At 32.8% G+C, this 17358-nt stretch overlaps 1 protein-coding gene across 2 annotated transcripts in view; it reads right to left on the reverse strand.

Annotated features, from left to right (window-relative positions):
* LOC123703135 (toll-like receptor 4) overlaps window positions 1-17358 on the reverse strand; it is a 68908-nt gene that overhangs the window by 13835 nt on the left and 37715 nt on the right. The window contains exons 2-7 of one of the 2 annotated variants that reach the window (XM_045651034.1): window positions 13628-13775; window positions 7890-8106; window positions 7185-7303; window positions 4568-4711; window positions 2032-2179; window positions 831-959 (exon numbers count right to left, since the gene is read on the reverse strand). In XM_045651034.1, the coding sequence (XP_045506990.1) occupies window positions 831-959; window positions 2032-2179; window positions 4568-4711; window positions 7185-7303; window positions 7890-8106; window positions 13628-13774 (904 nt within the window). In that variant the 5' untranslated portion in view covers window position 13775. Of the gene's footprint in view, window positions 1-830; window positions 960-2031; window positions 2180-4567; window positions 4712-7184; window positions 7304-7467; window positions 7586-7889; window positions 8107-13627; window positions 13776-17358 lie in introns of those variants that run through there. The other variant, XM_045651033.1, reaches the window with a different exon arrangement.

Below are 17358 nucleotides of genomic sequence, written 5' to 3' on the forward strand. Positions count from 1 at the left end.
CATTAATCAAAATTAAAATAAACAAGCACACATTACAAATTGAAACATTTTTAAATCGAAAATCCCTCACGATCAAAGACCAACCAAAAGGCAACATATTAAACCGTTAGAAATTTCTCCCAATTAACATCCATGTAATCAAGGTTCGTATTAAGAATCTCATTTACGAACCCCTTTCCAATACCATTTTTATATCGGAAATTGAATCGTCTCTGACTTCCTACAAAACGCTTGTAATATCACAATAAAGTATCGGACGTAATCAGATTTAGGTTTTATATTTGAAAAAATCTTGAATATCAATTTCCAAGTAAAAGAACCGGTCAAGTATTTCATAGAAATATTCAATAGAGAGCCAATAACTGAATCCTGAAATTCTGAGAACAGATATTTGATGTAATTTACTTTTTTGAATATGAAATTTTGAAGTGTTTTATTGCAATGCTTTAGTTCATTAAACTATACCTTCTACGCAATTTCAGTTCTTCGCTCTATAGTTTTAAAATATTACCTTTATAACAAGGAAAATAATAAACATCATCCTAACAAGATTTATAACGCCATTCGTTACTACATAGTATAAAATAGTCAATTCCCATTGTCTATCTGTCCCTATTTATGCTTAGGTATTAAAAACTACGCAATAGATTTTTATGCAGTTTATTTAATAGATAGAGTGTTTTTCGAAGGAAGTTTTAATATAATATTATTTGTTAAATTTAAGACAAATCGATCGAAGCAGCTGGCCGAAAGCTATTCAGAAATAAAATGTATCCTACAGATATTCATAGTTAAAATATGAAAAAAAATAAACGAGAAAAACAACCCACCTGAAACAGAAACGATTTCATTATGCGACAAATCCAAGTGGGACAAATTTGTCAAATGTCGGAACGCGTAGTCTTCCAATACATCTATTTGATTATTGTGCAGGTTCAGATGTGTCAGATTTGCTAAGCCTGGATGTGGAAAATATAGTCAGAATACAAAATATGTTTTTGGTTATATAAATACTAGCTGTGCTCCGCGGTTTTACCCGCTCCGCTCTTGTTGGTCTTAGCGTGATGATATTTAGCCAGCCATTCTCGATAAATGAGCTATCTAACATCGAAAGAATTTTTCAAATCGAACCAGTAGTTCCCGAGAATAGCATGTTCAAACAAACAAACACACTCTTCAGCTTTATAATATTAGTATAGATTACAATTATCTATGACTTTAGATCAATTTGCTGGCAGTCAAGATTTAAAAGTTAGAGATAATAAGTGATCAAAATGTTATAATTTGCATTTTATTAATTCGCAATTATATTTCACATTCTAGGTGTATAAAAGATTTATAATATTATTTATTCTTATATTTCTTATTTCTTACATTAATAAATACTCTTCTTTCTACCCTCGATTTCTATTCTGAGAACATATCTTAGCTTCTTTTTACATTAATTGCAATAAAAGTTTCTAAAATATAAATTATGTCCTATTATAACTGTATAGAAAAGAAAATTAGATAATGATCTAACCGCTAACGTTTAAAATATAAATCAAAAACAAGGACGAAGTTCTCGTACATTCAACTTGACTCAATTCTAGAGAATTTGATTAAGGTTCATATAACCAATACTGGATGCATCTAGTTGAGAATTTGCTAGGAATATCCAGTGAACTTAGAAATGGTAATACGTTAACAATAAGTTTCAAATTAAATTTAATGTCTATCACATTTTAAATGTATAAAATAGATGTATTTTACGTATTGAGTATAATTTTCATTACAAGTTTTCAGTCGAGTCTCCTAGCAAGCTGATGTTTTTCATCCTTCATCTCCTTGATCTGTTTTCCCGCGTTAAACACCCAAGATGTTACATTGTTGAAAATTATTATAGTTAAAAAAAAGCTTAAAAAGAAAAACAAATATATCTACCAGCCAGCGCGCCACATCTTGCCACAACTCTTATCTGTTCTATTTTCCCGCCAAAGAGGTCGATTTGAATTTCGAACATGAACAATAAAAAAGAAAAAAAAAACTTACCAGCCAGCGCGCCACGCCGTATACTCGCGAAGGTATTGTCGGCCAGGTGCAGGGTCTCCAAGACCAATAGTGTCGGCAAAGTTGTCGGTCCCACAGGCCCTTCTAGCGCGTTACTTGACACGTCCAACTCTTTTAACGATTTCGCTCCCTGAGGAAGGGTTAACTTTAGTACTTTAGCTTTATGTTGTTTGGGGATTATTTCACAATGCGGGGTCACTTTCATTATTGAAATTAAAATTTAAGTCATTCTATAATGTAATATTTTATATTTTATCTATAGTAGGTAATAAATTTATTCTAGGAGGTAGCAACGTTGACAAGTGAGCATTTTAGTATAGTTGGTTCTTTGATATGCTGTTCCTCTTGCTATTTCGGTTAGAGTCCGGGCTGTCTGGCTGGCCGCAGTGGTTGCGTTTATTAGTGCGCATCTTATCTGCACAGGAAAATATCCTTAATTTAAAGTCATTTTTTAACGCGTAATATTTAATCGTTTGCCTTTAGATAGATCCATTAGACATACATTTTTTATTGCAAGACGTTTTTTTCGTTGTTAAATAGGTGCCAGACGCAATTTTTATTTCAAAATAATTAAAATATCATCGAAATAAGTGAAATTCCATCAACATGAGTCCCAGTGAAGGATAAGTAATCACTGTGTTACTTATACTATATATAATATTCATTTACTATTTACAGTTTTATTGCAACAATCTACCATATCGCCTCCTTTTTCCCAACGAACCTCAAATAGGACGTTAATGTAAACTTGATAAAAACCAAATTTCATCAAGAAATTAAAGACTTTTTAACGGATTTTAAACGCGATTTATTCATTGTATTATTTTCCCAAGTCTTTAATTTCAAAATGTATATCACTCGCGTAAAATCAAGCACTAGAAAATACAAATATCATCAAATTCATATTTATACCCAAAAGTGTAATAAATATGAAACCATCTATTAAAAATATTAGTTTACTAATTATTCAATATAAGTATTAAAAAAGGATAATATAATATAAATAATAAAGTTATTACTTACCTTTTAAGCGGACTCATGTTGATGTAATTTCACTTATTTCGATGACATTTTAGTTATTTTGAAATAAAAATTGCGTATGGCACCTATTTTACAACGAAAAAAACGTCTTGCAATAAAAAAATTATGTCTGATGGATCTATCTAAAGGCAAACGATTAAAAATTACGCGTTAAAAAATGACTTTAAATTAAGGATATTTTCCTGTGCAGATAAGATGCGCACTAATAAACGCAACCACTGCGGCCAGCCAGACAGCCCGGACTCTAACCGAAATATCAAGAGAAACAGTATATCAAAAACCCAACTATACTAAAATGACTTTTTTTTTAACGTTGCTAGCTCCCGTACTAATTAATGATCTTAATTTAGCGAACAGCTAACTCATATTCATACTATTTTAAATGTTATAGTTGGTTTAACATCTTTTCCGTTCGAAATACATTTTTTCAAAAATCATACGTAGTTCGTATGAGATATTGAAAATATTATTTCTATCTATACTAACAAGACGTTAACCTAAATTGAATTGTCTACATAGTGTGGCTGCAATGTACTAGGACAACATGAGCCACCCAGAAGTGCACCTAATATCAAGAAACTTGTTGTTCAATCTTCATACCATCTTCATACAAAGCACTGCCTTTGCCTTACTTCAAGAGTATTTGAGGCTCATACATTATTCAAGAGTACATGCAGGTAGGATTAGCTTCGATATATGGTTTGATCACTATACTAGAACCTCCGGAATGGGAACGTGCTTTAAATTCGCATATTTATTAATTTTAGGTATTGGAGAAGTAATGAAGTCTAGTATGATATAAATGTTAGGTAGGCGCTAGGGATGGTTAATAAAAGTAAAAAAGGGAAATAAATTTTATTTAACAGTAGGCATATTATAAAGTTTCATTAACATGTTAATTATAAGAACTATGTAGGCATAAAATGAATTGAAATAAGGGCTGCATATTAATTATAAATTTTAATTACTCTGATGGTGATGACATCTCCCATTTCTCTAAATTTTGCTTTATAATAATATTTGCATTTAGAAACACAATTTTTAGACACAACATAATACTGAATACATGGATACTCCATGGGTTTTCTACATTGGATTTTTCTGTACATTTTTCATTTTGAATCGCTACATTGCAATGCATATTATGCATATGTATATTGTATACAATATAGTTTATAATATCCCCTTATCTTGGAACGCCTCATTGAATTTACTAAGATGCAGTACATAATATCTACTTAAATGCAGTATAAAGATCTTCATATTTATATTATTACGTATTAAAAATTTAATTTAAGTATTAGAATCTAAACTTAGATAATCTTTCTTTGTTCTGTTGAAGTTATTATGTACTCTTTCATTTACCAATTTTTATTAAAACCGCTTAAATTTAATCTAAAATCCATTTATTCACGTTAAGAAGCTTATCGATCTCTATAATATTGTATAAAATGATATTTTCATTAAAATTGCTTACCTTCAGAGACGACAAAGCGGCGACCTTAAGCAAGTTGCCTCTTAACCTCAAAACTGATAGTTTTATTAACGGCTTGAAGGCTTCAGGGGAGATACTTGTTAACTGGTTATCGCTTATATCCAAGTAGGTAAGGTTTTGTATACCCTGAAATTGTTATCTTATTAATAAAAAGTCTCTTGTATTATTTATGAATAGTGTAGGTACTTAATTATAATTACTTAGATTTCATTATTTGTACAAAGTAAATAAACTCGAGAATTTTGTTCTCAATTTGATAGTGTTTTTCTGTTGAACATAATATTCAGTATCGGTAGTAATAATATTCAGTTATTTATAATAAGGAAAAAACAAACCAAAAAAATACAGTCGAATTGAAAATATCCTCCTTATAAATTTATAAAGAATAGAAAAAATTCGATCACGAGGCGGGACTCGAACCCGCATCCTTCGCGCCATTCCGGGGCGGATGCCTAACCAACTCAGCCACTCGTGACCCGCCCGAGTAATCGAATTTATTCTATCCTTTCAGTTTTATGTGTCTTAAGGGACACACCGCGCGCCATCTATTGAGATGATTTAACAACCATCTCAACCAATATGAAGCACTTTTCAGTGAATACAATATTGTAACGATGGAACACGACCTTTTCTTGAATTTATATTTTTTGGTTTTTATGGCATTCAAATGCTTTATAAATATAAATTTATAAAGAATAGAAAAAATTCGATCACGAGGCGGGACTCGAACCCGCATCCTTCGCGCCATTCCGGGGCGGATGCCTAACCAACTCAGCCACTCGTGACCCGCCCGAGTAATCGAATTTATTCTATCCTTTCAGTTTTATGTGTCTTAAGGGACACACCGCGCGCCATCTATTGAGATGATTTAACAACCATCTCAACCAATATGAAGCACTTTTCAGTGAATACAATATTGTAACGATGGAACACGACCTTTTCTTGAATTTATATTTTTTGGTTTTTATGGCATTCAAATGCTTTATAAATATAAATTTATAAAGAATAGAAAAAATTCGATCACGAGGCGGGACTCGAACCCGCATCCTTCGCGCCATTCCGGGGCGGATGCCTAACCAACTCAGCCACTCGTGACCCGCCCGAGTAATCGAATTTATTCTATCCTTTCAGTTTTATGTGTCTTAAGGGACACACCGCGCGCCATCTATTGAGATGATTTAACAACCATCTCAACCAATATGAAGCACTTTTCAGTGAATACAATATTGTAACGATGGAACACGACCTTTTCTTGAATTTATATTTTTTGGTTTTTATGGCATTCAAATGCTTTATAAATATAAATTTATAAAGAATAGAAAAAATTCGATCACGAGGCGGGACTCGAACCCGCATCCTTCGCGCCATTCCGGGGCGGATGCCTAACCAACTCAGCCACTCGTGACCCGCCCGAGTAATCGAATTTATTCTATCCTTTCAGTTTTATGTGTCTTAAGGGACACACCGCGCGCCATCTATTGAGATGATTTAACAACCATCTCAACCAATATGAAGCACTTTTCAGTGAATACAATATTGTAACGATGGAACACGACCTTTTCTTGAATTTATATTTTTTGGTTTTTATGGCATTCAAATGCTTTATAAATATAAATTTATAAAGAATAGAAAAAATTCGATCACGAGGCGGGACTCGAACCCGCATCCTCATCTCAATAGATGGCGCGCGGTGTGTCCCTTAAGACACATAAAACTGAAAGGATAGAATAAATTCGATTACTCGGGCGGGTCACGAGTGGCTGAGTTGGTTGGGCATCCGCCCCGGAATGGCGCGAAGGATGCGGGTTCGAGTCCCGCCTCGTGATCGAATTTTTTCTATTCTTTATAAATTTATATTTATAAAGCATTTGAATGCCATAAAAACCAAAAAATATAAATTCAAGAAAAGGTCGTGTTCCATCGTTACAATATTGTATTCACTGAAAAGTGCTTCATATTGGTTGAGATGGTTGTTAAATCATCTCAATAGATGGCGCGCGGTGTGTCCCTTAAGACACATAAAACTGAAAGGATAGAATAAATTCGATTACTCGGGCGGGTCACGAGTGGCTGAGTTGGTTAGGCATCCGCCCCGGAATGGCGCGAAGGATGCGGGTTCGAGTCCCGCCTCGTGATCGAATTTTTTCTATTCTTTATAAATTTATATTTATAAAGCATTTGAATGCCATAAAAACCAAAAAATATAAATTCAAGAAAAGGTCGTGTTCCATCGTTACAATATTGTATTCACTGAAAAGTGCTTCATATTGGTTGAGATGGTTGTTAAATCATCTCAATAGATGGCGCGCGGTGTGTCCCTTAAGACACATAAAACTGAAAGGATAGAATAAATTCGATTACTCGGGCGGGTCACGAGTGGCTGAGTTGGTTAGGCATCCGCCCCGGAATGGCGCGAAGGATGCGGGTTCGAGTCCCGCCTCGTGATCGAATTTTTTCTATTTTTTCTATTCTTTATAAATTTATATTTATAAAGCATTTGAATGCCATAAAAACCAAAAAATATAAATATCCTCCTTTTTTGATGTCGGTTGACAAATTGAACTAAATTTACTTTAATAATTGAATATATTATGTATACCTTGAAAGAATTAGCATCCAATGAGTGGATTTTGTTATTAGAGAGATCCAATCGGTCCAAATAAGATAGTTTCGACAGGGCTTCCGTCGGCACGGCTGGTAGCTGATTATTTGGAAGACCTAGGAAAATAAAACGATTACTTCTTACTTGTTTTCAAGGTAATTACACTAAGTTCGGATATTAGTTGATCTAGTTCAGATAAGGTAAAAATGTCTATGGAGTTCATATAAATAAAATTATTGTCGTAATTTCCTTATATTTATTTTATAGACTTTTACATTACCTGTAGAAATTGCTGAACTTTGAGGAAATGGATAGGATTTCTTATACTTTCCCCCAAGAACGGATGACATTGACACATCTAGATGTTATATAGGAAAATAAAATTACCTACATTTGGAAATACTAATCCCCCCAATTAGGTCCCCAACGCTAATCCATTATCTGAAATCGTGATTTATTAAAAAATAATGATTAATTAATGACTGCTAACATAAACTTAAAGCTTAGTACATACAAACTAACCTAGCGCCAATAATGTAGATGCAATACTAGTGAACGCGCTCTGCTGCACCCGCTTTATATCTCCCTAAGATATCACCAGACCATGTAGGCCCACACCAGCCAGCTCAGATACGGACGCAGAAGGTAATGACGTCACACCTCGCAGAGCACAGTCTAAAAGAGTACATCTAACACACTTACCTAGCGCTAATAATGTAGATGCAATACTAGTGAAGGCGCCCTGCTGCACCCGTTTTATATCTCCCGAAGATATCACCAGACCATGTAGCCCCACACCAGCCAACTCAGATACGGACGCAGAGGGTAATGACGTCACACCTCGCAGAGCACAGTCTAAAAGGGATACAGCTGTGTTCTTGTTTCGAGATCTTTGTTCGCGAAGATGACGACCGATTATCTGTAACAAATAATATGTAGGTAGGTATATAAGGTATAACTGCAATTGTTCGTTATTTGAGAACGAGACGACGACAATCTACGGTCTGCTAATTATTATAGAATAGAAACAAAAGTCAAATTTATAAAAAAAAAATCGTTTGTAGGTTGCAATTATCTAATCCATTGTCTATGCATAAACTTAATTTTGCACATATGAGTGTAAAAAATATTAATGAATATTGTAACAAAATATATTCAACAATATTCAAAGCTAGCAATAGAAATCATTTAAACGAGCATAAAATAATTATGGCCATTTATGTATACTAGATCATTTAGCACTTTAGCAGTAAACAGTCAAATTATTCTAAATATTAACAAAACATTAATTGCAACACAATTATCAATCAAATCACTACAAATACATGAATTGTGGCATCATACAATACTAATAATTTAGCCATTTAATGAAATACTTAATTGGTTATTACTGAACTAATGACTGTAATTATTGCTTGATGATGTTATTATTACATATTTATTACGTCCAATCTCATAAACATTAATATATTATGTATATAAAAGGACCAGATTCACAGAAAAATATGAACATAAAAAGTAAAAGTAAGTCATTATTACAGGATAGTCAAAAAATACTTCTAAAAGCTGAAAAAATTACATGATTAGGGAACGTAAATCATTATTTTATTTTTATAGATCTTACAAATAGAAAACAAGCACAACTAAGTAACAGTAATAAAAAAATCGAAATCGAAAAAACGACATCAATGTACCAGTCCAAAAACGATACTACTACAAACATTTATATAAAATTTCGAATAAACAAAAATTTTAAGCCATTACGCAATACAGTACGATAACAATTTCATGAATGGCAGCCTTACATTTAGAGAAAGCAGAACATTAATTAAATTTTACGTTTACTTGAGTAACACAAACTAAGCGAGGCCCGTACAAATTGCCCTTCTAGCTCAACGATTTAATTCTACGAATGAATTCGATACCAATCATTCAATTTATTTGAACTGAAACAAATTTGTCCAATCCCTGTTTGACGTAGTTTTAAAGGATCGTCGACAAAATGGAATAGAACCTGATTTAATATGTATTAAAACGGTATTAACTAACTACTGCTTTGTACTGTAGTACGAATACTCGATTTCTATTACTAGAAAAAGTGGTACTTTATAGGTTATTTCGTGATCTAGGAGGGTTCACAAAGTTTTCTATCTAAATTACTAAAGTGACTAGTCTTTTCTAACGTGGATAAAATGATACTTATATTAAGTCTCTTGTTTATCAAATAGTATATAGTTCAGGATACATCGCCCATTTTTGCAAGTGACTACTATCAAGTTAATTTTCCGTTTGTAGCTTTATTTTGATGAGACGCCCAATAATTTCGTGTACGAAAGTCTCGATTGTGGTAGCTAACAGAGATAACAAGGATAAAAATTTTTGATTTGATGGTTCTCAAATATTTATTACTAACTGAATGAATTTTTTTTTGTTCAATCTCAAGATAATTACCTAAATTATTCGAAAAAATATTTGTCCTACAAAATCTATGGTTTGTTCAAAGAGTCCCCCTTTTCAAAGTGTATCGATAACGAGGTCATCATAAATGATTACTAACAAGCTGATTTTTTTGTTTTCACTTAGTTAATGTTTATATAATTCAACAGACATAATGTCCTACAAATTGCGTAATAAATATTTGAGAACCATCAAATCAAAAAATTTTATCCTTGTTATCTCTGTTAGCTACCACAATCGAGAGTTTCCACGAAATTATTCGGTGTCTCATCAAAATAAAGCTACAAACGGAAAATCAGCTTGATAGTAGTCACTCGCAAAAATGGGCGATGTATCCTGAACTAATAATGTAAAAATCAGAATTTCATTTAGATGTCAAATTGAGCAAAAAGAAAAATATTTTCCTCTATACTAGAAGAATTTATTGAAAAATGTAACATAAGCTGCACAGTGCTGTACCTATGAATTTATTTGCAATCAGAAATGTTTAATATCGCCTTTACATAATATGAGTTTGAAACTACAAAATAACGCTCATTCGCTTAAACTATGTTTATATTAAGTAGCCTCATCTATAAACTGCCTATTGATTTCACCCACACTTACCTGTGTTATCTGAGAATGCCCTGTTTAAATTAAATTATATAAAAATAAAGGATCGCAGTAGTAAGGACTAATAATCCCAGAACAAATAAAAATTAATTATGAAAAACCGAATGAGCGCATATTCGCGCATCTCTTAATAGATCTTTTGATCTTTGCGAATTCAATTTTCCGTCCATTGTCATGTTCAATTCATATTTTTTCGCTTTAGTCTTTGGAACAGTATTGAAAGATTTCTCATTAAATTCACAAATTAAAAAGAAATTTCCAATTTGTGGTCCCTTTGAAAGAAATTACTGTAACTTACTCGAGTTCTAAATGTTTTTCTTTATTTTTGTTTTTCTAACGAACGGCAGATCTTCAATTAATGTTTTTCTTGGAACTGTCATCATATTAGTACAGGATACATCGCCCATTTTTGCAAGTGACTACTATCAAGCTGATTTTCCGTTTGTAGCTTTATTTTGATGAGACACCGAATAATTTCGTGTACGAAACTCTCGATTGTGGTAGCTAACAGAGATAACAAGGATAAATTTTTTTGATTTGATGGTTCTCAAATATTTATTACGCAATTTGTAGGACAATATGTCTGTTGAATTATATTTAAACAATAACTAAGTGAAAACAAAAAAATCAGCTTGTTAGTAATCATTTATGATGACCTCGTTATCGATACACTTTGGAAAGGGGGACTCTTTGAACCAACCATACATTTTGTAGGATAAATATTTTTTCGAATAATTTAGGTAATTATCTTGAGATTGAACAAAAAAAAATTCAGTTAGTAATAAATATTTGAGAACCATCAAATCAAAAATTTTTATCCTTGTTATCTCTGTTAGCTACCACAATCGAGACTTTCGTACACGAAATTATTGGGCGTCTCATCAAAATAAAGCTACAAACGGAAAATTAGCTTGATAGTAGTCACTTGCAAAAATGGGCGATGTATCCTGAACTATATTTTAAAAGGCTCATTTTTGGAAGCTTTGAGTAGTGACCGTGATCTTTACGTTGTTGAATTGTCTTCAATTCGAAACACCGTATCTTAATTTTCCTGTCTTCTAATTTATACTCCTACTGTTTTTCTAAAAATAGAAAGCTATATGAGGAGGTTGGGTTTGGGTATCTTATATCTTGCTGAATTAATAAATTTTGTTTACTTTTAATATTATGATGAATTTGCATGTAAGTATAACCTATTATCTGACCGCCTCCGACTGAGGAGTCCTGGGTTCGATTCCCGAGGAAAAAAAATGTCTCGGTCTGGTAGGATACAAATGACTGATCACCTACTTGACCCTAAAGAAAATCGATCAGTGAAACAGATGTATGCATAGTGCATCTGCCCCTTACCCCACTACGGGGACACGATTTCACACATAACCTATTATCTATTCAATCATGTCAATAATAATTCTACATTCCATGTAATTCTATTTCACACAAGTATTGTGTCTCAAATAATTTCTCTATCTAGAAATGGATATACTTTTTCATAGGTGGATAAAATGTATTAGATCATCATTTTATCAGATATGGCCATCAATCACAGCTCAAACCTTAGACAACATTTTTGTGTTGTCACTAAAAGAAAAAATATCACTCAAATGTTTGCGGTCAGTAATAGAAATGTGTTTGGATTCCCTCTTTTGCGGCTTTTGTAGTTAAAGAGTCGTAACATTTAAATATAACATGTATTCCTATAAATAGAGCTAATCTGTACTACACTATAGAATTTAGTCTTAATTTATATTATACTAGTGGTCCGCCCCGGCTTCGCCCGTGGTACATATTTCGCAATAAAAGGTAGCCTATGTCCTTTCTCGGGTATCAAAATATCTCCATACCAAATTTCATGCAAATTGGTTCAGTAGTTTAGGCGTGATTGAGTAACAGACAGACAGAGTTACTTTCGCATTTTTAATATTAGTATGGATTGGTGGATCTAAACTTTTGACATAATGTAACCCTAATTTATCATTTAAACTCTTTGATATTTTACCAGAAAGTTTGAGTATAAAGGTTGTACGTGTAGGTGTGCAGTTCCAACTCAAATCGTAGTAAATTTTGACTTCTATAATCTATATCATTTTCTATTTAGCAGCTTTCGAACTTGGCCTTCGATCAAATATTTTATCCTCGTTCGATTGTCCTTCATGAACTTTCTGCATATTGATTATATTTCCAAGCATGTTTCCCACACATTAGACATTCTTTATTACGTTTTATAAATGGTAAGCTCTTACACTATTACACATAACTTGATATTTATTTACCTCTTCGTTCGTAAACATCACTGATGGGTTATGAGATATCGTTTATGAAAGAAAAAGTAATAATGGTGCGAACTCGTGTGTTTATTCTCACATAGAAATGATTTTCATTTGTTACGTTCCCCTAAAGCCAGTTTCACAATACCTGAATATGTTCTATTTAGATTACATATCTGCCAGATTAATTACAAATTATGTATGATTTTATATTTATTTAGCACCGAATTTAATTTTTTGTTCAAATAGGAAACCTAACAAATACTTACGGAAAAATATAGAGCGACTGTCATCATATTTAAAAGACTTATTAGTGATCTCTTCCAGGCAACCAGGGTAAAAGGTAAATTCAAATCAAAAAGTGAAATGGGCTGTCAGTGACGCTATCTATCAGCATGTCTTAAAAATGGCTCTATATTATTGTACAAATCTTCGAAATTAATATTTTAATTATTGTATGACTATTTAAGCAGCTATCTAGTTACCGTTAAACAGTTCTTCGACGATTAAAACGGTATCAGTTATGCGAAATCCACTATTCTTAGTAGAATCTAGTTCTGAATTCCGGGAACCACTTAAGCTAAATTAATTTCTCGTACCTAATGTTAATTCCACTAACATACATGAATATGAAATCTTATTAATATTATAAATGTGAAAATTTATCTTTAAATGTTTGTTAATCACCCGCATAGCAACTAATTGACTTGTGGATAACTTATTATTATAAATTTAATCTAGAAATTAAATTATCGTCAGTAATAACAATAAATATTTATTTTTATGATATTTTAATTTATAGTCCACTTAACAAGACCATCGCACTTTTATCCGTATCTTTACAAATAGGAAAGTAGGCATACTAAATTCTCTATAACGTTAACATAAAAATAAGCAAAGTCACCAAATATTAAATTATATAACTATATTATGTGATGATCATTACTTTAGTGCTTATATATCTTGTTGATGTACATGTTTATGTGAGGCAGGCGTTTCTAACGTTTTGTGGGTAGTTTCCGTACTGTTTGTATGTATTTACTGTGACATTTCATACATACAGAGTATGACATAACTGTAGAGCACTGTAGTATGATGATATACCTGTAAAGCAGTATGATCGCCAGCACAGCGCAGCGTATGCGGCAGATCGCAGGAGCACTCCGCGGAGGGCCTCGAACTCAGCTCCGGGCACAGGAACTCACCAAACGTGTTTGAGATGAGGCACACCAACGTGACCATTAGCCACATTCTGTGGACAAACATAGTAGTTTAGAAGAGTAAGAAGAATAACTAATACATTAGCTACTTGTAGACGTTTCATATTATATAGAAGTCGAGCTTGCTTCGTCAGGAATTGGGCCAAATCTGTACTAATATTATAAAGCTGATGAGTTTGTTTGTTGTCAGGAACTACTGGCCCGATTCCTTTCGGTGTGAGATAGCCCATTTATCGAGGAAGGCTATAGGCTATATATCATCATGCTAAGGCCAACAGGAGCGCAGCAACGCGGGTAAAACCGCGGGGCACCGCTAGTATCCCATATCTTTTAAGTTGGCAATACCAATATTCCTTTATTAATAATAAATAATAAATAAATATTATAGGACATTATTACACAAATCGACCTAGTCCCACAGTAAGCTCAATTAAGGCTTGTGTTGTGGGTACTAGGCGACGATAAATATAATATTTAATATATAGATAATAACACCCAGACCCAAGAACAAATAATTGAGTTCATCACACAAATATTTGCCCTGACCGGGGATCGAACCCGGGACCGTCGGCTCAGTAGGCAGCACTTTACCACTGCGCCAACCGCGTCGTCGTTTTCGTCTTTATTCATTATACATAGTTGGCAATTCATCTACAGAGGCGTAAAAATTATCATGGGTGTTTATCGTTGTGTTGAGAATTTGGGAGTTTCATATAACGCATTCGAAATTTATGTGTATTTTCTCTTTAAAAAAAATATGTTGTTATCACGCGTCACACTTTGCCATCTACAATATGCCTTTTTTGTATAGTAGACAATTAAAAAAGTATCACGTGAGTGTCTTTGATGAAAGTATTATTTACTTAGATTAGGAAATCTTTAAACATTATCCTCGTTTATTTACTTGACTTAATACAAACATATTCATAGAATCCATCTAATCGAATATAGAATAATAATGTTTGCTATTCCGCATATACAAGAAAAACATCGTCTCAAAAATGCCAATAGCAAGAAAATCCCAAAAATCGACATCCTTCACGCAAGTAGGTACAGCAAACTTACAAAAGCGGCGACTCAACAAAAGGTCTGCCGAAACATTAATTCAATACGAAACTAAGAAAACACCGCTGACTGAAATAAAAGCGATCTCAAAAGCTGTTCTGGTCATATTATGTGGTACTTGTAAAAGAATTGCCACTGCAATGCGTGTGGTTGCGACATAATGGGATATTTCCACTGAGTGACGGCCGGACGAAGGAGCTGGCTGGTATACGGTAGGAGCTGAGGCGTTTTCTATTTAAAATAACACTTACTGTTTTACCACAAAAAGTTTAGACAGGGTTTTTTAATAAATAAAATTTGTCGTATTTCACATAGAAAACTATTAAAGTGACAGATCCCTGGTTTAAAGTTAGACTGTGTTTAAATTATTTTGTGGTAAGACAAATAATGTTCACTATACAAAAATATAGCACTGCATAAACAATACAGCAAATGTGTAATGGTTTTTTTTCCTATGTCCAAGTTCTATGTTTGCGATACTTTAGAATTTAAGTAACATACATGTTTATTTATTTATTTATTGCTTGACCCTATGTATTTATTTAATCAGTTTATCAATTCACATGAATATTATACATGTGAATTGATAAACTGATTAAATAAATACTAAAAAATATTGAAGTGAAATTCTCATTCCGTTATTTGTTATTCATTCATCATCATTATATTGTCACACATTATCACAAGACATAACTGCGTTAAAAACAACCGACTTCAAACTTACACTTGCAACATTTACAAATACAGTCAAAAATGTTCATAAAATAAAAACTACTGGGCTACTATCCGAATAAAATTTTTATGGGACCAATTCGACACCAACCCGCATCGAACAAAAAAGAATCACGTAAATCGGTTCAGAAACCTTGGAGTAATAGGTGTACATACATAAAAAAAACATACCGGCCGAATTGATAACCTCCTCTTTTTTTTTTTTGAAGTCGGTTAAAAATGATTGGTTCTTGCAAATAGCGCTCCAATGAAACCTATAAATAAAATGAAGGTACATAAGAAGCTCATTTACATTTAATATTGAGTCCTTATCTACTAAAAAAATGAAATTTCAGATTTGGGTTCCATAGAAAAAAAATTCCACAAAAAAATTTACGACTCCCAGCTCGACGCCCTATAAAGTACCGTTTTACCCGTAATTCGCTTATAACTTGCCCCCTATTAGATATACAGTGGGAATAACAGCAAATTGCTGGACTATTGATAACATAGGGTGACGGACGGGCTACGACCCAGCTGTCTTCGATTTGCATCTTGATGTATGACCTATATTACTGACTATACGCACCTGTTAATGGAACTACCTTCCTTGTGCGAATTAGAATGCGCCACACGTACCACCACGTTATATTAGGGTTATCGAATTATGTCAGACTTTTATGAAGCTCTATTGGTCACTAGATACTATTCGTATGAATTAATCTTGTAAGGTTTTTGTTAATTCACATCTTGTATGTTATAAATGCTTCACAGACTAACATTTAAATTTGTAAGAAAGCGAAATAAGCAGTTTGCATTTTAGAATTATTTAACCCGACGTATCGATAGCTACAGTGCTCGTTATCACGGATACACTGAGGTGTCAGTTCGAAAAATTGTTTTGTTAGACTACCTCCGCTTTTCCTTTACATTTTATGTATTATTATTTTTTAATCGTACTCGATACTTTTTTCATGTTCTTAATGAATCAAATCATTTTATTTAAACACGGTGCAGATCTTGGAGTGAAAGTGGGATTTTGAAACTGAAAAAGTGTTCGGGCCAATATTTTGTAATGTTTAAAATACGAGGCCATTTATACTTTACATGCAATCATTATTATTGCTCATGTTTAGAAATAATGGAAAAACAACATACAATAATTTATTCAAACTTTTGACCATTAAACAAAATTTAGGACCGCATTGCATCAGCAAGAATATTATATGCCTATTTTAAAGCTAAACTTTTTGCTCTGCCAATTAAACTAGACCTTCGTACTTACATTCAGAGCGAAAATTTTCATACATTGTTTTATGATACAAAAGGGCCGGACGGGTCATTTTAAATTGGTATCGTTTATCAACATATGAATGTTTATGACACAGGCAGTTACGTAGCATTGTTTAAAAGGTTTGCAAAAATGTTTGACCTCTCGTGTTTATAAATTTGTTTAATGACTGCGTATTTTTTGGTGGCGTTAATTAAACAATTCCTTTTAACAGGTCACACATAGAACATTATCTATATCCTCCATATCACTAGATGTAATATTAAATTCAAATTCAAACTTAAACTCAAACATTTATTTATTCAATTAGACTTCATCGAGAAGCACTTTTGAAACGTCAATACATATTTTTAACATTTACCACCGATTCGGAAAGCAGTATCTATGGAGAAGTCGAATCGGCAAGAAACTCCATAGTTGCTCTTTTAAATCATTTCAGTATTACAATTTATAATATTATTTTTCCTTGACTTGACTTGACTTAAATCTTAATACTTCAGGTAGAGCCTGGTTTTTTTAACGTATGGTTTTGAACAAAAAAAAGACCA

Source organism: Colias croceus, chromosome 25, assembly GCF_905220415.1.
Source record: "Colias croceus chromosome 25, ilColCroc2.1".
Taxonomy (NCBI): Eukaryota; Metazoa; Arthropoda; class Insecta; order Lepidoptera; family Pieridae; genus Colias; species Colias croceus.